Here is a 25,146-nt window from a genome sequence, read left to right as displayed (position 1 = left end):
CGGTTGTGTCTGCGTGTGTGTGTGTGTATTCCACAGGCGGTACCCTCACGTCTCTGTAAGCAAACAGTGCATGAGCCAGATGCAGCCCAAAATGCTCGCCAAACACGTCTTCAGACTCGTGGAGAAATTCAACATTGACCAAGGTGTGTGACTGGGCCCCGAGTGGAGGGGTTCATTTGTGGGCGTGCGCCTCGGGCAGGAAATGATTGTGATCTTGTCTCTTCGACTCAGGTCTGTGTCCCAATGCTCTGCACAAGAGGAGGTTGGACTCTTTACGTTTCCTCATGTACAAGAGGTTTGTGGAGGCAAGTGATGAATATTATATTTCATTTAAGCATCATAATATATGTCCGGTAATAGGACAGGCTTCTCATCAGGGACATGCATTTTTAGTACAAATGAATGACAATAATAGTGATATTTTTGAAATGGAAGACAGACGTCCCTTATTGTTTTGTGTCCATTATACACTCTCTTCACACTTTCTCTTCACACAAGTATTTATTCACAGTATTATGTTTTTCTACTCAGATCTCGAGTTTCTGTTTTATTACACACATGTCAACTTCAATTTTTCTGCCGTCTTAGCCAATAAAAGCCGGTAAAAGATTTCAGTGGAAAAATCCGGTGATTTTATGTTGTGTTATGTAATTAGCATCACGTACTTACTTACCTAACAGTACTTATCAGTAAATACATGTTACAGGCACTTTAACAAGAGTTGGCTGTAAAAAGAAAATGATTTGATGAATGAAGTCTGTCAAACGTGTTGAGCAAGGACTTGTGAAAACAGACACTAACAATTACCCAATTTACCCATTGATGACATAACTGCTGGGCAGAACTGGCATTGTCTGTCTGCTTGTAGATGTTTGTTTCTTTCAACAATGTCACAGTATGGACAAGACAATACTGGAGTCAGATTACCCAGTTATATAATTACGTAATGATACCCTTTGTGTACTCATCATTTATTTGTGTTTTGTACTCAATTTTCATTTTAGAAAAGCATGACAGATGAGAACTGGAGTGACCATGTACAGGTATGTATGTGTTGTACTTTACTGTACTGTATGTATGTGTATAGAAAACATTTAGGGTGTGTTTTATGTGTGTGTATTATGTATTCATAGTACGTGGTGGCAGATGACTTTGAGCTGCAGATCCAGTTGGTGGAGATGTTGGTGAGGTACTGTAGTTTTCATAAAGCCTCTCAGTGGTCTCTGAGATACAACGTCCCCAGAAATCGACTTCCCTGCGGCGTATGGGAAACGCAGCAGAGTCTACCGCCTGATCTACAGTGAGTAGACTAAGATTATGCATAAACATATCCTGTTATAAAACAGCCTCAGAGTTTTCATCCCCAACGTCTAATCTGGTTTTGTTCGCCTCATCCTCTTCTTTCCCGTTTCATGTCATTGGCTGATGTCGCTTTTTCTTTCTCTGTCTCTTTTTAATGTGCACACTCACGAAAACACACGCACGTGTCGCCTCTCCTCAGACAGATCGGTCCGAGTGCTTCAGCAAAACCTGAGGAGTGGAGACCATCTCGCTCTCACTGCAAGACGTTCTACCAGGTGCCGCTCACCAAAGACAAGGTTCATTTTGTGGACTCGCCGGAAGCTCTTCGGAGATGTCAAAACATTGTGCTGAAGGTACAGAGAAGCAAACGCTTGATTTAAAAAAAAAGGTTTTGTTTTCATAACTTGTTTTCAACCATTAATGAAAATCTAAATATACAGTGGATAGCAAATTGAAAACATGTATTGTCAATCATCTTTTTAGTTTTTTGCTGTCTTATCTGTCCCTGTCTTTATCCTTTCCTAGGAGGGTGGTATAGTTGGAGTTGACATGGAGTGGCAGCCCACGTTTGGCTGCATCTCGACTCAGCAGGTTGCCCTGATACAGCTTGCTGTTTTGGACCAGGTTTTCCTAGTAGACCTTTGTGCAAATGGATTCTGCCAACACCCAGATACTATTATTTTCATCAGGAGCTTGTTCGCCCATAGAAACATCCTCAAACTGGGTAAGAAGAGACTTGTCAAAGGTTAAATACATCTTAAGTATTTGTGTTTATACTTCTGTCTCTAACATCTCTCCTTTCCTCCCTCTCAGGTTATGGCATGTCGGGGGATCTCAAGTGTCTCATAGCCACCTGGCAGCAGCTTTTAGAGGAGCCATTGAAGATGGAGGCCATGCTTGATCTTCTTAATGTTCACCAAAAGGTAACATTCACATAACTTCAGTGTAATGTTGAACTTAATTCTGGTCTTGATTTGTTAGATTGGTGTCACAATTAATCCAAATATATATTTTTAAGACAGCACAATTGGGTGCCTAACAATTGGCTTTGCGTGTATTTCCGTGGCATAAAAATAATTTGTAGCGGGGTTACAGGACCTGAGGATTGTAACATTTGGGTCTGTGTTTCATTGCATGGTCATAACTCAGGTACATGCTGCAGCTGTGGCCCTGTAGTCTGCCCCGAGACATATGTAGCTACGCTCGCGGTCTCTGTGGTGGACAGGAATGTGGAAATGGCAACATGGGTCTGTAACTGATGAAGTTGCTTCACCATCTGCTGGAGTAGGCTGCATGTTGCAGGATGTGAGGAATCCAAGAAATGTTTTTGAACGTCACAAGGAATGTCTGGTAGAAACAGGATGTTGCGACGGAACATATAATGGGAGGGATTGTTTAATAGTTCAGAAATGTGTTACCTGGAGCCTCGCATTGTCTCAAATTCTAGGTAATTTCAAGTGAATAGAGTTGACACTGAACTACACCATTTAATTCTCACTTTAATGCCTTTTGCAGATCCAGCGTCGAAAGGTCAATCGGACTCAAAATGGACCTAAAGAGGTGCTGGTAGGAAAGAACTCTGCGGAGAAAGGCCTCAGTCTGCTGGTACAGCAGGTTCTGGGAAGGCCCCTAGACAAGACCGAGCAGATGTCCCACTGGGAGAAACGGCCGTTGCGCATCAGCCAAATTAGATATGCAGGTAAGATATTATGCATGCGCACACAGACAATGACAGGGAGACAGATGGTCGCAGTTCTTTTCATCGTAGAATACCAACGATTATTTTGTCATTCATGAACGTACTGCAAACCATTAAATTCACCCCCTTCTCCTCTCTGTCGCTCGTGTTTCTTCACCTCCTCCTAGTGGCAGATGCCTGCTGCTTGCTGGATGTGTACTCTGCCCTCTCCAGCAACCCGGCTTACTTTGGGCTGCCAGCTGACCTGCGCAGCATCTCATCGAGCCAATCGGAGAGCAGTGGAGACAAGAAGCAGAAGGAGAAACGGGCCCATGGCAAAGAGGTCAGGAGGCAATTGCTATTTCTCCATGAATAGTGATTTTATTTTATGAGGTTTTAATTGATACAAAATGCCTTTAGGTCTAAGATGTTAAGAATCTTCAATGAGGCCAATATTTAGACTTTTAGATACAGAAAGGATGAAATCAAGAGGTAGACATTTCATTCATGAGGCTGTGGAAGCCAGAGTCATTAAACTACTTGATCAATTCTTGTCCCTGAATTTGACATGTTCACGTTTGACTCTGAACAAGTGTAATATCGTGGTCCTCTCACATTCCTGGGAACTTGCAATTAATAAACTAAGAAACTGAGGGGGGGGGAGCAGGTAACTTTAGGAGGGCCTTTGTTTCAGAATTATATTTTTTCTAAAAGTTACTTAACTCCAAATTAAATTTATGAGATTTTTCCTTTCATGTGACAAATTTGAGTACTTTTCTCGTTTTCTGTCCTTTGAACATTCAGTCAGCAGAACATTGTCAGGTTATTATTCATATTTCTGATGTGTGTTTAACTTTTACAGACCGCAATGATTTAGCTCCAACCAATTATTCATTTTAATAACTATTGTGATATTACATTTAACAATTCTAAGAGAGTTGAGCTTTCATGTGACACAATAAAACACAGAAAACAACTGAAGTACTTGGATTTGAGCATCCAGCCTGCAGGGAGGGACAATACGTGTTTGACCGAGACACTTCAGCGGCTTCTATCAGCTCCAGGGGTGCAGTTGTATGGCTCCCCCTGTGCTTTGACCTCCCCGCACTGTGGTGCAAGTGAAAAGAAAATCCCCTTTGGGGATCAGTTAAGTATCACATTATTGTCTCTGTCCATTTAGGAATGTCAGGGGGCTCAAAGGGTCAGTCCCCCCAGCTCCAACACAGAGAAAGGCCTCCTGTGTGGCGAGAAGCCCTCAGAAGACACCCCCCCTCTGCCCCCCCAGCAGTTGCGGGTGGTGTGCGACAACATGCTGCAGGGACTCGGGAGGTACCTGCGCTGTTTAGGCGTCGATGTGATCATGTTGGAGAACACCGACGATCACAGAGTAGCGGCAAAGGTTAGTTTAGCGGTCCGAGCTGAAGACACGCATATCTTTTTTTATACACATTAAACACAAGAAGAACTCAAACAATATAGCTATACTTATACAAGTTTTGCATTTCTGTATTTGTTGTCTGTCAGTTAGCACAAGCCGAAGGCCGCTTCATTCTCACGTGTGGACAACCGTTCCAAAGTGTAAGTGCTAACTAATGTGAACTCATGAACAATCTCAAATCTACAAGTGTGTGTGTGTTCCTTGTTTGCTTGTATACACGTGTTGCCTCTGTCTCCCCTCGTAGTTGCGGTCCCAGGTAGGCGAGGGTCGCTGTCTGTCCCTAGACTGTTCAGAAAGGGCCAGAGACCAGGCTGTGCGAGTCCTCAGACACTTCAACGTGCAGCTCACTCCCAGCGATATATTCAGCCGCTGCCAGGTAAGACAATTCACGCTGGTCCTGAATGTATTTTTGAAAAGAATAAACTTCAGTATCGGCTGAGTCGTTACTACTTATTGAAGTAATACCAGTGATTATCAAAGCGTACAAATGGGGGAAAAGTGAGTACAGAAAGTCACAAGTTCACCAGCCAAAGACAAAACAGCACAATTTTCACAGTAATTCCCACATTTTACATAGCATGGGCTACGTTTCTGTTTTAAGCGTTCGGCTGATACGTTTATTCACAACAACTTTCAATGAGAAAAAAAGAGAAGAAAGTTTAAGTTCCTATATCAGTGAGAAGTACAAGCGATATGAATACCAAGCGATATTTCTGTGGTTATAAAACGCTGCTGAGCTTTTTAAGTTCCCGATTTCTGAGAAAAAAGATTGTGGTGGTTGTGGTGTTTTGTGTAATACTGAGAAAAAGGGGAAGACATAAATATATGATCAGGGGAAAAGGGGAAGAGGGGCTTTTTAAAAAAAGCAACCTTACTTTTTAAAGTTTCTTTGTAAACTTCCTGTTGAAGGTGGCCCGTTGAGGCTGTGTGGTATTCTTGTCTTGGCCAGACCCCGGGGCTAACCCAGGAAACACTGAAAGGGATTGCATGTCCCATATGGCCTCAGAATGCCCCGGGGACCCCAGGAGGAGCTGGAGGAGGAGGAGAAGGAGGAGAAGGAGGAGGAGGTCTGGGTTACGTTGCTTAGCCTGCTGCCACCACCACAACCTGGACTTGTGGAAGTAGTGGAAAAATGAAGGCTAGGTGGCTGAATGGATGAGAACATCAAAAGAATGAGAGGGCAGAGTGAAACACAATTTATTTCTTTAATTTAGAGATTTTTACATTTTTCTTTCCTCAATTACTGAAACATTGTTACTTGCGTTCGGATACACGTGATGGTGCAATACACGGGATTATTCTAATTCCTATTTGATGATGTTTATGGGGCCTGGAGTTTGTTAGTCCGCTTGTTGCCACCAATCATTGTCGAATTTACCTGACCTGTAGATATCTCCATGGGTGGCTGTTTGGGGAAACCAGTGTGTGCTGTGACGTTTGTGTTTGTGTTTGTGTGTCTGCGGTGGCGGTTGTGATTGGAGGGGGGGGGGGGGGGGGGTATCTTTGCAGGACAGCTTCTAAACTTGGGTGTTCTTACTGCTCCTTTTGGGGGGCTCTAAATATGTCTAGGTACACCACTGGGTGCATTTGGCTCAAGATGTAAAATAAACCTGGCCCTTCCTTGATGCTACCTCCTGTCCCGATGACGCAAACACATACACAGTGGCCAAATGGTCTTCCGCCTTTCCTATTTATTGGTCACTCCTGACGCCACTTCAAGGCAAAGTCACTTTGATATATTATGGCCAAAGAAAGGCCAAATGTGACGTTAGTGTTACACACAAACCTGAAAAACCTTTTGTCGTAGCGTGTGGGTAATATTTTACGACCTCAAGCAGGTCATAACGTTCACTGCAAGAATGATTAATGGCAATGACAGTTAACTGAATAAGGACCTACCTTTCGATTAATCCTTGATCATTTTCTTGAATTCGATTTTTGAAGCTTCTCTAAAAATGTCCCAACAATAGATGAGGCTATGAAATACGATGTGTGGTTCATATTAAAACTGAGTTAGATTGTGTGTGTGTGTGTGTGTGTGTGTGTGTGTGTGTGTGTGTGTGTGTGTGTGTGTGTGTGTGAGAGTTGGAGACAGGGTTTCACCCTGGGGGCTGCTCTGTGGCCCACCCAGGCAAAGTTAACCCCTTTGTTGTCTGATTGTAAAGCTCTCTGATTAGCATTGGATGGGTTAGTTTCTCTCCCTTTGTCTCCGTGTTCCTCCCTCATGCACGTACACCACTGATCAATGTCATGAGGAACGAGAAGTTTAAAAAAAAAAAAAAAAAAAAAAAGATGGGGAAGAGGAGATTAACCACAGACTTGTGTACGTGTGTGTGTAAAGGTTGTGCAGGGAAAGGGTTAATGTTTGTCTCTGTGTATCAATAGGCGCAACAGAGATTTTAGAGGCATAGGAATGTGTGTCCACTATGGAGACCCCGAAAGGGAGATGGAGAAAGGCCTCCTGTTTAAGTGTGTCCTTGTCTGCATACTTGCATGTACTTGCGTACAATAGGGTGGTAAAAAACAAAAGAAACACAGTTTTTTAGGATGCAATCAAAGGATTCAATCTCTATTTCTGGTGTTTTATGGATTTGTGTGCGCTTGGTTTTTCATCGGTGTTTCTCTGAGAGTAGCCGACTCCAGAAAACTGAGAGTTGTTCTTTTAACTAAATTGAAAAACATATTTATTTGTGTATTCACTCTAAAAGAGGAAGAATCATGTTAACTTTAAAGCCACGTCTGCCTGTAAAACTGGATTCCGTCACGTATTTAAAGGCCCATTGTAGCTCAGGCTATAAGTGATGCGGTGTATGCCATTGTTCTGTGACCTATACTGTTCATGTCCATATAAAAATAAATAATAATTCAAAATAATACATTTATTTTGAAATAATAAACATTTGTAGTTTACTCACAATGTATCAATTCTTAAAAAAAATTATTTTAAACTTATTCTGAAGTCTTTACATTTCATCCGTGTGGATTCCTGCAAGGGGTTGGATAACAGGGTGGAGTTGGCTATTGGTCCATTACAGTGTCCTTATTCAGCTATATCCTATCCCTACACGAATGCCTGCTGCATCTATACTTTCCATGAACACAAACACACACACACACACACACACACACACACACACACACACACACACACTTCCGTTGGGCTTCCGTTCCACAGTTCCATCAGATGTCCCATACTGGCCTTTTATAGACATGTTGAGATAGAAGAGATATCCTGAGAGATAAACATGAAGCCAGCCAAACACACACACACACGCTCACACATACAGTATATAGTGATAGGTAAACACTCTCAAAAGCCCCAAACTTATCAACATCATCATTAACACACACACACACACACACAGTGTCACCTCAGTACCTTTACACACACACACACACGCACACACACAGACTCTGTCACAGATATGCACACACACTCAGAATCAGTCGTAGACACCATTGCAGCAGAAACGCTTGTTCCCACGCACCAGACTACTGGGGAAGTGAAAACAAGAGCAACAGGAACCACCACACCATGAGAGGGAGGGGTGGGAGCGATAGGGGGGGGGGGCTAGGGAGAGGAAAAGGGGGAGGGAGGGGGGGAGAGAAGTGAGACCAGAGGTGATGGCAGGGAGGTGAAAAAGACTGACGTGGAAACGGAACGGCAGTGAAAGCAAATACGAAGGAGACAGTTAGCCAGGGTTAGGCACGGCTCAACGTCAGGCAAGTGGGTCAGAAATATACTCGCCCCTTAATAAATTGTTGTACTTATTAGGAGTTATCAAACTATAACAAAAAACTAAATGAATTGTCATGTTCAGCTTTTATTTAAGTAAATTAATCTGGAGTTTTACCCACATCCACTTTAATGGGAGAATCGCAAAATTGGTACTTCCATCATCAGCTGCAGAAAAAAAACTGTAATTTTAAGTTAAAAGTGTTTAACTTTTTTTTTTTTTTACCACTTGCTCATTTAGGAAAGCGAGATGCTCGATTAACTAGCCCGCCTTGGCGCTTGTACTTGCCCCGGTCAAGCGGGCGATCCTTTACTGTTGAGCCCTGTTAGCGAGAAAGACAAAAATAACGTGGAGTCGTTGAGACGGAGTTGCGGAGAGAGATTGTGCGTGAAAGTCCAAAATAATCGGTGTGTGTGCAAGCGAGACGAGTGTTTGTTGAGTGAGGAAGAGCGAGAGGAAGAGAGAGTGACTGAGAAAGGTGGCATTGAAGGAAGAGGAGGGCTTGAAGGAGGGCGAGGCGATAGAAAGACTTGTTGTCTGTCCTTTTGATCTACAAAGAGAGCCGCGGGCTGAGAAACAGGAGGAATGTGAGAGGTTGAGACACGTTTAAAGTTACCCTCCACTGGCTGTGTGTGTGTGTGTGTGTTTGTGTGTTTGTGTGCATGTGTGTGTATATTTGTGCATGTGAGTGAAATAGGGCTGGTCAGTATCGGGAACGTATGCGTTAAAATACATTAGAAAACCCTTTTTTTATAGACTCGTATGTTCTCACACCTTAATTCATGATTATTGTTATTTTCTCATGTTATTTTTGAATGCACATGTTGTTTATCGTTTGTATGCACAGTGTCTCACACAAGCCATGAAACCGTCTCTGTGCATGTAACCGGGGTTTTTCCCCCCGTGGTGACAAAATAGGTTTCGTGTGTCCCGCCGTTTTTCCCCACTCTACCCTCCCCTCCCCGGGAGACGAGAGGGGAGCGACAGAGAGAAACGGGGGGGGGGGGGGGGGGGGGGGGGGGGGGCATTCCATAGGCACGCCAAGACATTCCGAGGGAAAACCATCCCAAATATTTCCCACTGTGTGTGGCGAAGGGCTTCGTGTCTCCTGTTACACACACATACGGTTTCAGAAAATACTAAAAGCGAATACACACACAGCAGCCTGAATGTCCATCTCCTTTGTCTGTCTGTCTGTCTGTCTGTTTGTCTGTAAGGGATCCAAATCAGGAAAGGCCATTGTGACTGTTGTGTCACTTCATTGTGTTGAGTTTATGAATAATCATGAGCCATGACCGCAAATATTAAGCTTTCACTTTGCCGCTCAGGGCTGTAACTTCTTCTGTGGAATGAGATGTCGCCTCTTTTAGTCATAGATTATCAGAAATATATGAAAGTATTGCTGTGTGTGCTTCACTGGAAGGGGAACAGTGGCTCACACTAATGAAGAAGTCCTATGCAAAGGTAAATATAAGTCATTTGGCCTGGCTGATGAAATCACCGTCACAATATCATTTGAATATATTAGCTGAGGGAGATATATCATGATAGAGTAATCCCATATTGTAGTAATCGTATATAATATAATCAAACTGATGTTCAAAGCAGTCAACTGTGTTCCAGAGTTATACCGTACAAACTCTTTGTACGTGCGAGTGAAAAAAAACGTCGACAACTAATGTGTCGGTTCTTAGTCACAGCTTGGTCAGGAATCCGCAGCGGTATGTCATCATAAGATCATATCATCACAATATGACTCTGCTGAAAGTTGATATTTGATAAAAATCAAAACAAGATAATAAAAAAAAACAAGTACTGCGCATGTTGTGCATGTGAGAAAGGAAAACTTCACCCACAAGATGATGACGAAGAAGAATCAAAATACAGAGAAAAGGTATTTAGTTACTGTGTTTTAATGATGAAGAACCCCTGTTAAGATAACAGCATAGATACCCACATTTGATGGTTGCATCATATGTCTGCTGTGGTGACTAAATTTGTGAGAAGTCGGCAGTTTTTCTGGGGGGGGGGGGGGGGGGGATTGGTGTGAAAGTCCCACGTTAGAATCTGCAGCATGAAACCTGTGAGAGGTGTCTTTAGTGTCTCTGACTCATCTTGAAGCTCATTCTCATGGCTGTGTGAGCAGACACAATAGCAGATACACATGCACATGCACACCGATAGATAAGGCGGAAGATGAGCCGTCACTCACCGGGCATCTGCTCTTTAAGAAATCATGCCTCTCTCTCTCTCTCTCTCTTTTTTTTTTCCCACAGTCTAGTTGGCCCCGGGATAGCATAGCGACGCAATGACACCTGTCTGTGCGGGTGCACGCATGATATGTATCGACATGCTCGTGTGTGAATTTGTTACTCAGGCTGAGGTTTCTCTTAGCGCTCAGAAGGTGCGGAGGAATGTGTGTTAGGTGACTTGTTTTCTTAGGATATTTAATTACACAAGAGGTCATAGTTTGTTCAGAGGCCCGTCTTTCCCTGTGATGGCTTATTTTGTATGCGCGTGTAGCCGATCACACAATACAGGTGTTTTTTGAGAGCTCCACTTAATTAAGTTGTACACTTTTTGATGATTTAGCCATGATAAGTAGGTAGCCTATATGGCTGTCAATCATATAGTCATTTGACAGTTGTGTAGTTGTAAACCAGAGATGGAAATAGGAATTAGGGCACCTGTGTTGTGCAATCTGTATATTGCATTTCTCTCTCTGCTTCCACTCTCATTTTCTCTCTTATTCACCTCCCCCACTTTGTTGTACCACATCTTTTCTCCCCTGTTTGCTTTCTTTACCCTTTTTTTTCCGTAAATGCACAGCATTCGCGCCAACGCTTTTGTGCCTGGTTGATGATTTCCACTAAACACACAGACGAACACCATAATTGAATCACTGATTCAAATTAAGGTTTTGTGTATCAACATTAATATCATATATTAACAAAAGAACAGACTTTCCATTTACTGTCTCTTGGCGGGTACTCACAATATACTATTGCATGCGTATCACAATAAGCATATACCTTCTTAGACGACACGAGGACGTAATTGTATGCAAACATATATTTTACAGTAACACATTGTTCCATACTAAATTCAGCTATTCACATATCCATCTTTAGTCGTGCTTCACCTTCTCTAATCCCCCCTTTCCAATTTCCCCCTTTTTTGCACCCCAACATTGCTCCCTCCCGGTATCTGTTTCTCCTTCTCACTTGGCCCTCTCTCTCTCTTTCTCTCTCTCTCGCTGTCTCTCTCTCTCTGCCGTTCTCACCCTGCCTCCCTGCTCCGCTCCACTCCCAGTCTCACTCTCCTCCGTTTCAGATTAGCCAAGGCGAGGAATCCGGTGCAGCCGGCAGCTGGAATGTCCTGTTTGTCTTGCTCTGTTTGTGTGTGTGTGTGTGTATGTATGTATGTGTGTGCGTGTGTGTGTGTGTGTCTGTGTCCGTCCGTGTATGTGTGTGTGAAGTTGGTGAGGCTGGTGCTGCTTTTTGATGTGTTCCATTGTCTGAAAGCCAAGCTGCTTCCTGCCTCTGCTTTCCCCATAAGCCTGAGAGAAACGGAGAGGAGGAAAAAGAAACGGGAGAGAAATTGAGAGAATACATTTGCAGGGACAGGTTGAGATGGAGAGAGAGAGAGAGAGAGAAGCAAGAAGATGCAATAAGAGGGAGAACATAGAAAAGACAGATGGAGGGGAGGAGATGGTGAGGTTGAGAAGGATGAGGGAGGGAGGAAGTGATGGAGGGATGGAAAAGGTAGGAGAGAGTTAGAGAGGGAGGAAGAGAGGTGAGAAGGAAGGAGGGAGAGCTTCAATAGGGCTTTTCCTCCAAGCACCAATACAATGAAGTAGTGCGTAATTTCCCATGTCCCCCACACCCACACACACAAACACACAATACGTTTCTCAGCGGTGTTATAGCTATATTCGCTATATTCAGCCGATTACACTCTAGTGTTCATAATTTTTCTCTCATGCTTGCGCTCTGTTTCTGTGGCCTGTGTGTGTGGTCTGACACTGTGGACAGCACAGGCAATACAGATTCAGAGAGGATGAGATATGATGAGGAAGAATGAGCATAACAGTGTGATAAAGATAAGGCAAGAGAGGCAGAGGAGGAAGATGTCCGTGTGCAGCGAGAAATGGAAAACAAGTTGCGGAGAAAGAAAAGTCCAGGGGAGAGAAAATAGCTCCAAATGCCATTTGCATGCATGTTGTGTATGTGGTACATTTCCCTGTGAAAATGTGGACGTGCATAAATCATTCAACATGTGTTTTTGCGTATGTGTGTGTGTGTGTGTATGTGTGTGTGCGCGAGAGTTGCTGGCCGGTGGAGGGGTTTTGACGGGGCAGAGCATTCCTGCTGGGTGGTGATGTCATGAGAACTAGCTCTCCGCTCGCAGACAGACAGCCCTGTTTATGTTCCCCTCCAGAGGAGAAACCACACTGTGTGTGTGTGTGTGTGTGTGTGAGTGAGTGTGAGAGAGAGAGCGAGAGAGAGAGAGAGAGAGAGAGAGCATGAATGTGTGTGTGTGAGCATGAATGTGTGTGTCTGTCTGACTGCGTTATTGGCTCATGGGGGAGGTGGGGAAGCCGAGAGGCACTCGAGAGGGTCTACTTTCCCCTGCCGCTCAGGGGAGAGGGAACCACTTACCGATGCCTTCCTCTCAAACACACACATACACACACAGAGACACAGAGAAAGAGGAAGTTTCTCATGTTTTTCAGAGTACAGTAGCCGCGCAGCCAGACTGTGCTGCTCTTGAGTGATTGCCCTCTGCGTCTTAAATAGTCTCCTTTGGGACGCACAATTCTTCGCGGTGCAATAACAAAAGCTCGGGGTCAGCGAATGACAACAGTGCCGTACAGAAACCGATATGAAGCTATTAAAAATGCATTATTGTTCACTGCGTTGAATTCTTCTCTTTTTTTTGAGGTACACAGGTCGGGCTGAACACATAATTAGGGCATGCTGAGTGCTGGGCTATAGGACACCGTTTGCAAAAGTAGGTCAAAATCTGTTGATTAGAAATTAGAAAATATCTGTGAACAATTAGATTAAAGCACCCAAAGAAAGCGTGTGTACCCATGCTACTATCTTGTCTAGACTTAACAATTACCCACAAAGTTTGCTTCCACCAATGAGATGGAAATCAAGTAGGTAACCGTAGAAAACATTTTGTGAGAACTAGCTGCAGCCGACGTGTTTTCCTCTCCCATATACTGCTGGTATGATTGTCTTTGTGTCTGCGGTCATGGTATAATGGTTTCCCTTGCGATAGTGAAATGTGATCTTCGGTCTTTGCAGCTTAGTGAATCATAGATCATTCTCCCACACTCAACGCGCTGTGTGCAACACAGCCAACCCTCCGAACTCATTCTGCCGGCGCCGCGCACAGCTATAGGATGATGAAGAACTCTTGTCAGCCGCGCTAATACCTGCCGGTGAGAAATAGCCGAGAGGTTTGGGGTCGTTATTATCACAACCCTGCGGCACACGGGCCCACTTTAGTAGCTCGGGTGACTCCTCCGCATGCAGTCATGCTTTGGAGGCAGCCGTGCTTGCTCACATGTGATGTTATAAATGAGTCCTTTTGGCAGAAACCCAAATACCTTCTATTTGCTGTGACTTCCACGAGAGAGAATAACTCGATTGGAGCCAAGAATATGAGGGTTGCATCAGTTTGTCTGGAGGCAAACAACTTCACAGGCTAACATGGAGCCAGTCTTCAGTCTACTGATTGATTCAAGACTGCTTATTACCCTTTTGTTGACATTCTTCCAAATTTGACTACATGACCAAACTGCATCGTAGCTCCCAGCTCTAGCATATAAAACTAAAAGTTTATGATTGCTACGTGGTGGCATATTTGTACACGTTTAGGACACCAGTTGAAGCTCTTGTAGACATTTGTTAAAAAAAGACATCTGAGAAGAAAAGATAGCTCGTCTGGTTTGTGTTTACGATAACAGCATCCGCTTATGGCATGAAGGAGATCTAGGAAGCAAGTGATGTTGTCCTTCCCTGCTGTGTTTTCCTAATGTTAGGTTATTAACTGCATAATTTTAGCTACCTTTTAGTCCATGATTGCTGCCTCTGTTTGTGATGAATGTGTGTGGTCTGTTGTGTGTGTGCTCAGAGTCACACAAGAGTAGGGGTATTGAAATTCTGTGGTTGTATGTGACTTCCTGTCTCCTGTTTATAGAGTTTCGGGGCGTTACGATGATGCGGGCACACCCAGCGCACAGCGTGCTAACCATGACGGCCCAGCTGGATTCTAACATTAACTTATAGCTATTCCCTGCTAGCTAAGGCGCCTTACATTCTTGTTAATAACTTATACATACGCGACTCAGATTCTGGTCCACAGGAACCAGAAGCCCTGTAGGTTTTTATTCTGGCATCAATCAAGAACTGATTTACTCTTTCGGTGTCACGTGGATGTGTTTCATGCAAATGATGGGCTAGAAAACCAGCAAGGTGGGAACCTCTGACCTGCACAGCATTACAACAATAACCCTGCACCCTTTGTGGGCTGAGTTTATTTTTTAGGCACCCCTCTGAATGTGCACGCTGTGTGTTAGTGCAAGCTTGTGTGTGTGTGTGTGTGTGTGTGTGTGTGTGTGCGCGCGCGCAGTTTCCGAGAACGAGTTGTGTAAACAATTAAATTTAAACCTCATGGAGACAGAGATAATAGATGGTAACCCCCCACATAGTCTGTGGGTTTGTGAACTCAACCACTGTACTTTGTGTGCGTGTGCGCGTGTGTGTGCGTGTGTTTGTGTGTGTGTGCGTGTGTGTGCGTGTGTGGATGCTTCTGGGATATATTGCTGGGTTTTTTTCTCTTGTCTCTGATGTGTGGAACGGCGTACATCATCACTGCGACTCTGTTTTCACAGTTTACGTTCTGGGTGTAGGTCTGTACATTCTGTGAACATTCTTTGAATGTCTGACTCTCGCGTTCGCAGTCTAGTTGTGCCGCTCGTACGTGCACGTGTAGGTCTCGGGGAATGTGAGGCCAGCTCTGGCTTTACAACGTTTAAACTAAAGTCTTGCCGTGGTTCTTCCCAAAGCCTGCAGTTTGCGTGATGTGATGCTATCAGGAGGTTAGAAGTCTGTTTGCTTTGGGAGCTGCAGGCTTGGCAGGCGCACACACACACACACACACACACATTCTGTGTTTTGTTCTCTTTTTCTCCTCTGTTACTCACAGAGTCAGATTAAAGGAAAAGTCCTTGCACGGTGGGAATGGTCAGAGGCGGGACCCCCCACCCCAGGGAGCAAAGAGGTAGACGGCTGGAGAGGTCAGGCTGCTTGACCCGGGAAAGGCAGTGTGTATAGAGAGACGGATGGATAGAAATCAGAGGAGAGAAGAGGTGAGAGAGAGTAGAGAAGAGATACATATGATGAAAACAACAGACTGAGGATAGATAGATACAACAAATTGATTCACAATGGCATTTTTTTGTACTTTAATGTAAAAGGGATGCCACAGTGCTTAAACAAGCATAAAAATAGAGCTGGTTTATAAAAAGAAGTGCCAGGGGAGACAGAGGTCTGGACTCAGCCCAGAATGCCTTCAAATTCTAGAAACATCTGCATTTACAACTGACATGTTGCAGCTAAAAATACTTAAATAAAATACCTGATTTATCTGTAATTTTAGGTCTAGTATCAGTCCTTGTGTCAATGTAGTTGATAATTTAATAAGTCAGTTAATTTAAAAAAGTTATTTAAAAAGACATATGAGTTATGGGCCTTTTACTGTTTCCTCATTTTATTGATGAATATTATTCATGTTACTCCCCCTCATCCTCCTTTCCTTTTACATCAGTGTCTCCTGGGCAAAGCGAGCTACTGAGAGACACGCAGGATATAAATGGGATGGAAAATTAGACCCACAGTAGGTACAAAAAAATAAAAAAAATGATGATGCGCAGCGTGCGTCTTTTCCCCACTTCCTCCTCCTCCTCTTTCAGGCCAAGGAAAACCATCGTTTAATGTTTCTCACAGGAACTGCAGCCCAGTGCTTTAACTAATGCCATGAAGTCTGAGAAGTATGTTTGCATGTATTCATGTGTGCAGCATTGCCTGTGCATCAATACAAACACGCCAATCAAATAAGGTTTGGTACATCAGTCAGCCATGGTCATTTATCATATTTTTAATCCTGTTAAGTGTTTATTCAAGCTGTGATGTAATCATTGGTGGGACTCACATCTCTGATATCCTTCCATATGACAAAGGGCCCAGTAAGGCTATGGTACATTCAAAATGAAGAATCCTATGGTATCCAAATACACATAATCAAATGATATTAATACTAACCTTAATTCAAAAAATACAAAGTTGCCATATGCCTATAATACAATAAATGACGGCTGGGACCAATTTCAAAGATAAATGCAACGAGATGATGATGAACATGAGGAGTGACTATGATTTAAAAGAAGAATCAAATAGTGGATATGAAATTGTGTCACAGATGTATTATCATTAAAAGGCGTTTTAGGTGTTTCATTGATATAAGTGTACGAACCTCCCCAGGTATTGGTTATAGGTTACCATTACTGTTTCATAATATGTTTGACGTTCTAATGCCATTCACTCCAGTCATCTCATCCCTCACTTGTGTAAACTTTCAGACTGAACGCTTTTGTTAGCCCGTTTGCTCTTAGAGGTGCGTGGTTGGTTGCGGGTGTTACTGGGTGTGTGATGGTGTAATATTAGTGTGTTGTTATGGGTGTGAGTGTTTGTGGTTAAGGGTGTAGCCTTTTTTGCGTGGGACGCTTCTATCACGTAACTGTAGGGCCGTTAAAAGTGTGTGTGTGTGTGTGTGTGTGTGTGTGTGTGTGTGTGTGTGTGTGTGTGTGTGTGTGTGTGTGTGTGTGTGTGTGTGTGTGTGTGTGTGTGTGTGTGTGTGTGTGTGTGTGTGTGTGTGTGTGTGTGTGAGAAGGACAGCTCTCGGTATGTCCCACCAACTCAAAATCAAATCGGCATTCCCATTGATCAATTAATGTTGCAACTCAAGCCACCCAGCGTCCCCCTTTGTTGCAGATGGAAACCAGAGGTGACTGGAGTGCCTGAGTACCTGTCTGTCTGTCTGATCCCATGGACCTCCTACACACACACACACACACACACACACACACACACACACACACACACACACACACACACACACACAGAGGCCTCCTTGGACGCAGCGAGCCCTTTCTTTCTTTCTTTCCCTCCATTTTCCTGCTGTCTATTTTGGTCAACTGGTGGCCCGTTCCCACAGTGCTGCTGTTCCCATGGTTATCGCCGCGGAGATAGCGAATGGGGGGTTGGGGGAGGGTGGTGGGCTTGACAGGGAGCGGGAGAGACAGCGTTGCTCTGTTCGAAGAGATAGGGGGACTCTGTGGCTGTAGGGAAGGCGGAGGGGGGTGAGGTGGGGGTGAATGAAGTGTATGGGGTTGAGAGTGTGTGTGATGTGTAGCTCCCATGGACGTCACAGGTGGCCCGTGGGGGATTAAGCCAATGGGATCTCATTATGTTCACAATTTTAATTGAATCTGCTAGGTGATACTCTCATCTTCAATTAACCCTGAAGTTGTCAATTTAAAAACATGTATGTATTTCAAGGCATCCGTCACATTAGATGTGGATGACGCAGACTTGCAGATACTCTGCTTTTGATACGGGGTCAACAACGTCGGCCTTGGATGTGAACATCATGTATTTCTTGACCTGATGTGAGACTTTCTTTCTGAGGGTAAATGCTACTTCCTGAGATTGAGAGCTGAGGTGGGGTGCAAAAAGAGAGGTGGCAAAGGAAGTGGAGGGGAAGGGTAGGAGCCAGGTCCTGGTAAGGGGCAGGGGGGGGGGGGGGGGGGGGGGGGGGGGGCAGCGAAAGGAGGGAGCAAGGGAGGGGTGCGGGTGGGAGTGCGGGGCTCAGAAAGAGGGACGGATTCAGTTCCCACACTTCTAATTACTGTGTCACTGGAGACTGAAAGGGGACTGCCCCTGGCCCTAGGGAATTTGCTGGGACCGGTCGCAGAGAGGGAGCAGCGGTGGAGGGAGGGAAAAGGGGGCAGAGGAGCGGCGGGCGGGAGGGAGGGAGGGAGGGAAGGAAGGGTGGAATTAAAGAGGGTGTATGACACAGGAACTCTCGCTCCATCGTCCTTTCTTTTTGGTTTTACCTCATTGCATTCACACTGGAGGTGAAGCCCTTCACTGCGAGTCCCCCCCCCCCTCCTCTGCCCTAATACCCCCAACCTCTCACCTCCGACCCACTTCTCCTTAACCTTCCCTTACCCTCCTCCACCTCAGTCCTCTCTTTCCCCGCAGCCTTTGTTCACTATCATGTACTGCTTCCTTTTTACCCCCACCCCCCCCCCCCCTCTTCTTTTAACCTCCCCCTCTACCTCTCTGCGTTTCTAATGCTGCGCTCCTCTCCCGTGTCTCCTGTTGACATGAACAAGGCTCCCAGAGACTCTTTGATGTGAGTTTGAACACACACACACACACACACACACACACTGATGTCTTATTCTGCATCATTATTGCCACTTAACCCCCGAGCCCTTTTGCTCTTTTATGTGCTTTTATCTCACCCTCCCATGGCCCGTCCACTGTGAGTTGTGTGCGTTTGTCCTGATAGTATAGATGATGACTCTGAGACAGACACAGACACAGCGGATGTGTCTGTCTGTGTCGGTCCGCAAGCTCAGCAGCGGTTTGATAACGGTTTGAAGCCGTAATGATGTTCCTATCTTGCTCAGCATCTACTCTCCATTGTCTCGTGGACCAGTTGGTCATTTGTGGTCCCCGTAAAATCACATGATCACTCGGCTTACTTCCCCTTTTTTTATTTTAAATAAGACAAACACCAGCTTTTTTTTTAGTGTGCACAGATGTATGTTTTCATCTTAAACCCATTTGCTGGTCAGCCGAAATATTGATCCAAATTGAATGTGGGTTTATGGTGCGAGTTAGTTTTTTTTAGGAACAATTGCTTGTTCTTAGTAACCTCCTCCCCGCTAAATGCTCCTATTAGCTAACTACTAATGACCCATAATAAATTGGAGAAAAACATATTTTCAATGTCGAACATTGTTTAACGTTGTAATCACCGTGATTATTGAATTAAAAAATCCGAGCATGGAAGCTCAGTGGGTAGATAATAACTAAATAATGTAAGTTAAAGGGTCTATTGCAAGCTTACGGAGCTCTCAACCACTTCTCATGGAGCTGTCTCAGTTGTCATCACATGAGCCTGATGAAGACTTTAGGAATAACAGGTGTGTCTTATGTGGAGGAGCCATCGTAGCTCCTGGTCCAGGATGGTCTTCAACTTTGCATGTGCATGGCCTCCTTGATCTTTCTCTGCCAAGTGTTTACTGTAAATATGTCAAACACCCCCACAGTTGGTTTACCCCGTACTAAGGCTGGTAGAGTTTAGAATGGCTGGTGGACCTAGTCCTAAAACGGGCTGTCTGTGTACACAGATGGGTTCACATGCTTGTTGGCGTGCACAGTCCAAATGTATGTCACATGGGCCCACGCAGTCAGACGGAAGCAGACACTATATGTTGCTGCATACTGCTCGGGGTGTTGTTATGTACAAGATGATGCAACTTTTCACCCACAGAAAAGGATAAAGTCATCTCCCGTAGTCTGAGAGGCCATATTTGTTTCATAGGGATGCTGCCCGGGTGCTTTATGAATAAGAGACATGAAGAAAATAAACCAGCCCCCACCTGTGTGAATCTGGCCATCGGTGTATGCCTCCAGAATTAGCCAATTAGAAGGTCACCCAGTGTGTAAAATGATCTGTGGGTAATCCAACGCTGACACCTTGTCTGTCAAAAAGCCATATGAGAAAGTATTTCCCTCAGAGCTCTTCAGGAGAGAACGGACCAGCAGTGGCAGCCACCACTGTCAATATTTATCGTGGATGAATCACTCTGCATTACAATAACATTCCCCGCATGCCAGCGTGCCTTTACATCAGGCAGAGATGAGAGAAAAAAAGGGAAAAGAGATAAGGGGGGGGGGGTTGCAGGATGAAGTATTTGCCTGCAGCGATAAACGGTGAGCAGAGGAATCTGCCGATGGCTCTCCCATGACGGAGATGTGTGTGTGTGTGTGTGTGTGTGTGTGCAGATGTAGTTCAGGTCAATGGATTCAGGTTGAGTGGGTGGAATTTCAGTTTGGTGTGTGTGTGGGTGTAGTGACAGTTTGAGAAGTGTCAGCGCATGTCGAGGAAAGCTGTGGATGTCGTAACAATACGGGGCTGAATGGGTGCGCTGAAGGCACAGGGGGGACATTTGGAGCGCCACGTCTGCCTCAAAAGAGACAAATGTTAACAGTTGCGTGGACGCGTTATCTCTTTTGAGAGAAGCAGTTGTCTTTATCGCACATATGACAGCACCACAACACCCACCATCTGTCTCCTCAACAATTGGGTCCCAGTGTTTGTGGGGTTTTCTCTCTCTGTTCAGAGCGCTGTTTTGTTTCATGTGTGAATCTACAAGCACGGATTATTTAGGACTTCTCAGGCTAAAACCAGAGAGCACTGAAGTGTTTCTCATTGACGGTTTCTTTCAGTTAACGCACCACCATTGTGGTGTTTACTGTCCATTGACCGTCTATTGCTGTCTAGACAGATGGAGTGAACAGTTGAGCAAAGTCCTACTACGAGGATGGATTTTGAGTCATTTGCGTTGCTTCAAATGTCGGTGTGGCTTTGAATTAATTTACTACAGTTTGAGTCTTTGGCTCATAACTTAATGAGATAATTACACATCTAGAAAGACATCAGGGATCCTCGGAAAGTTTAATGTGCAACTAACGATTATTGTCATAATCAATAATCAAATGTATTTACTCAAAAGTCATGAGAATTGTTTTGTCCAACACCCAAAGACATTCAGTTTATTTTGAAAAACATGTCGGAAACATTTGTAATTTTTGCTAAATATATGACTGAAGCGATACATCAAGAAATAGTTACAGATTCATTTTCTGTCGAATCAATTTTTGAACTCATCATTTCACCTTTTGGCCGGTCTGCTCCGTCTGACATTAGAATTAACCGCTACAATTGAGAAGCCCGTTAGGGCAAGTGTTGAATGTCATGTGCCTCCCGACACATTGTCCCTCCAACTCAGAATGTTTAGTCTGGCTGTTTTAATTTCAACTCATAATCCAAAAAAAGCAACATATCAATAGAGGCTGGCTGGCTGTTTAATCCATCTTTTTATGTTTCTGAGATGAGCTGTTTTTTTTTATCCCTCTTCAAAACCCACTGCCCGGTGAGCAGCATTGTCAACGGACCTTTTCACTACGTTGTTCTCCCCCGGCGGTTTTTGGCTTAGACCCGGCCCCAGCTATCCGGCGTCTGAAGAGAGAGAGAGAGAGAGAGAGAGAGAGCAAGAGAGAGAGAGAGAGGGAGAGAGAAAAAAAAGAGTAAAAAGAGTACTTGGAGATGGAGAGAAAGAAGGAGGTTAGAGGTGAGAGACGACTAGAGAGAAGGAGATTGAAGGGAACACTGGAAGGGGGTAGATGGAGCGAGCAAGACATAGAGCGAGAGAGGGAAGACATAGGTGGGGTTGGGGGAGAGAGGGAGAGATAGAGATCGAGGTTGAAGGTTGAGTGGGTGAAAAACAGAATGAACTGACTGTGCCAAGCCGAGGGAAAGCATTAGTGCTATTTGTGTGACGGCTAGACTGTTATCTGCTAGACTCTAGACTATTATCTTCTTCTTCATTACCCCCTTTTAGTGAGCGCCAATGAAGAGGGAACTGTGGGGCGAAAGAAAAGGCAAAAATGTTGGGGCCAAGTGAAGGGTGAGAAAATGGTCGAAAGTGGAAAACAAAAATTGACAGGAGACAGGAGAAAGAAACAAAACGGGATTGAGCAAGAGTTAAACAGAGTCATCTTGTGTTGTATATATATATTGTGTTATATAATACAGTTCACGTGTAATTTTACCTAACATGACCTGAATGTTGTCACTACAATAACCTATTAAATTCACCCTTTTTGCAGTAAAATAGACACAAACTAAAGAGATTTTTCTTATAATTAAGTCAACCACAAATACTTAAAAAGAACAAAAAAGACAAATGTACAATAGCTTCGATGAACATGTAAGTGTCTCTAAATAAATAAATAAAAGCCGTAATACAACCACTTCAGTGACAGTCTGTTACCGTTACCGTATGCAAGTAGATTTTAAATTTAGGACATGTATGATTTTAGTGAGAAGAGCTCAAAGCATCATATAAAGTGAAAGAAATGGATTTAAACTCTAAACCTGCTAAAAGAAAAGTCAGGGAATCTATTCATGGACACTGTTGCCAATAAGGAATGGATGTCGGCGCACTCGGCGGACGGGGTCGAAACCCCTTCAACCCTCCGAGAAAAATAAGAGAAGAGCGCAAGGGTCAATTAGGTAGTGTTGAAATAATAAAGCAACGTGACATAGAAGCCATAACACATCTGTCTCGGGTGACTCGAAGTTCACTGGATTTTTAATATCGTCCTTATGCATGCCAATGTACATATTGTTTACATACGAAGCCTTTACGCACACAATAAAATGTCATATTTTATGGAAGACAAATGGGAGCAACCCTGGGAAAATCTGGGAGGACATAATGTGAGTTGCAGGTGAGATCAGTGGGAGCAACGTGAGTCAGGGGAAGAGAGTGTGTGTGTGTGTGTGTGTGTGTGTGTGTGTGTGAGAGAGTTGCATGTGAGTTTTTACATCTTCTGCATGCCTGTGAAGTAAGTGTGAGTGTGTACGTTTGTGAAGTGAGTCAGAGTAAGGTGTGTGTGTGTGTGATGTCAAGCCCAGACAGGCTCTGCTGTGGTCCAAGTTCAGGTTGCTGTCAGGTGGTAATGGTTAGTTAACAGAGCTGGTAATTACCTCAGACTGTCGGGGCTGAGACACTGGCCAGATACCCTCAGGACACTGTGGGAAAGTACATGTGTTTAGTAGGTCACTGCAGTATTTCCCTCTTGCTCCTGCTGCAGCACAAAGGTTTCGATACAGTATATATATATATATATATATATATATATATATATATATATACAGGGTGAATTTCTTTTTAAAAGGATGTACCAAACTACTTAAACTCGCTTCTTTCTTGGTGATATAATGTGTGTTCATTCATTATGTTTCCCAGTGTTTTTAGTGGAATTCCATCTCTCTGTTACATTGTACACTTTATTTATTTCATTTTTTTAGTAGCCCACATTTTGAGTAAATTCAGATGGACAATAGCTCATCTGAAGCCCATCTGAATTCACTCAATCCTTTACCCGTGCACCCTCATCTCATCATTTCACGACTCGCCCTTAACTCTATGCTCACCAGTATTACATTGCACATTGCAGACTGGTATTAAATCTCTTGATTTAATGATTGACACTGACGCGATGTCGGCGTTTTCATTGGAAGAGTGTTAACTGAAGCAAGATGTTTCCACTCTTTCCTCATTTTTTTTTCCCCGTCCGTCTGCCCGGCCAAAGAAAATTAAAACAGGTCACTTTTCCACAGTTTAAATCCACGTGAGTAAAAATCCATGTGTGAGATTGTCAATTGCTGTTGAAAGGTATATCCAGAGTCAACTAGCATGACCTCTGCACTGTGTGGGAAAGCAGAGAAAAAAAGTCAATGCTTTCAGCCAGTGAGCTTCTCCTTACTCATCATTTTACAGGAGTGTGAGGCTGCTTTTTCCAGCTCGGCGTGCCATCCCGCTTACATCATTTCACAGTGGCAACAAAGATGTTATGACAGAATGACAGGGAACAAAATATGACAGAATGTCCAAGACATGCGATGAATGGGAGCAAACAATGGATCTCTGGTGTGAACTGAAGTTTCTAGAAAAAGATGTGATTTTCTCACGTACTGTGTGCATTTCTTTCACCACAGCAAACCTTGAACGGTGGAATTAAAATGACTGGAAAGACAACATTTTCAAAGGGAAATGACGGTGCAGTTCTTTCCTCCCCTTCTCCCTCTCTCCGGTTCCCACGCTGCCCCTTACCTGACTTACCACAATTTGAATCAAATCACTTGTGCCCAATTGGCTGCTCGGACCATGTGACCTACATCGGCACTAAAAGCACCGCCTTTTGAGATTGGTCGAGGATTTTCCCATGGGAGCTGCCTACAGAGGCAGTGTGTGTGTGTGTGTGTTTGAAAACGTTAGGGAAAAATCTCCCCCCCCCCCCCCCTCCTGCCTCCTTCTTTCCCCCTCCCTCTCTTTCCTACCTCCTCTCCACTATCCCCCCTTTCTCCTCACCACCTCCCATCCTTTGAAACACAGTATCACACTTTAGATAGCCTTTTGTTGTCACGGCAAGGAGCATTCTTTCTCTGGCGCGGCCACACGGAGTGTGAGAATGCAGGAGGTTCCCTGAAAAACAGACCGAACAAAAGACTCCGAAAATGCAGCAATGTAGCAACTGCCTGAAACTATATAGAGTATGATAACAAAAAGAATAAGATAAACTGTTTTCGGTGGCCTTTTGATCTTAAGGCCACATAAAAAACAAATCTCGGTGCATCGGTTCTGGAAAAAGCTTTTTTTTTAAGTCCAGACTGTGGTGACTGAAGCCACATGTTGATCACACACATGATGGTTTGCCTGTGCAAACACGCCAAACTACGATTGGGTTTGACAGCACTTGTCAGTCTAATGCTTTCTGTGTCGCTAGACATGCGGGGGCTGCAGAAGGAGGCGCCGTCATACGTTTGTTCTTCTTCAGCTCTCTGTGGCAACTGTGTGACTGACAGCTCCAGGAGTTAAGTAGTACCGTGGAAAAGTCACGTCCCTCAGCAAGCCAGAAACGGAGACATATCCCAGAAATCACCTGGTTCAACGTGGTTTTCAGATCTTAAATGAAGGCGCAGAGCTACCATCTGTGTTTATTAAAATATAAAACACCCTTTAAACCGCACCATGTGTTCTCACGTCCATT

The 25,146-nt window shown here is 44.1% G+C and overlaps 1 protein-coding gene across 1 annotated transcript in view; it reads left to right on the top strand.

Moving 5' to 3' along the window:
* exd3 (exonuclease 3'-5' domain containing 3) overlaps positions 1-25,146 on the top strand; it is a 36,001-nt gene that overhangs the window by 7,737 nt on the left and 3,118 nt on the right. The window contains exons 8-19 of the mRNA XM_079179189.1: positions 37-143; positions 232-305; positions 1,005-1,043; positions 1,134-1,300; positions 1,502-1,655; positions 1,828-2,026; positions 2,116-2,225; positions 2,818-3,001; positions 3,169-3,323; positions 4,161-4,379; positions 4,505-4,558; positions 4,663-4,794. Coding sequence (XP_079035315.1) covers positions 37-143; positions 232-305; positions 1,005-1,043; positions 1,134-1,300; positions 1,502-1,655; positions 1,828-2,026; positions 2,116-2,225; positions 2,818-3,001; positions 3,169-3,323; positions 4,161-4,379; positions 4,505-4,558; positions 4,663-4,794 — 1,594 coding nt within the window. The remainder of the gene's footprint in view (positions 1-36; positions 144-231; positions 306-1,004; positions 1,044-1,133; positions 1,301-1,501; positions 1,656-1,827; positions 2,027-2,115; positions 2,226-2,817; positions 3,002-3,168; positions 3,324-4,160; positions 4,380-4,504; positions 4,559-4,662; positions 4,795-25,146) is intronic.

Source organism: Pholis gunnellus, assembly GCF_910591455.1.
Source record: "Pholis gunnellus genome assembly, chromosome: 18".
In the NCBI taxonomy this organism is placed as follows: Eukaryota; Metazoa; Chordata; class Actinopteri; order Perciformes; family Pholidae; genus Pholis; species Pholis gunnellus.
This window is presented reverse-complemented; position numbering and strand designations above follow the sequence as displayed.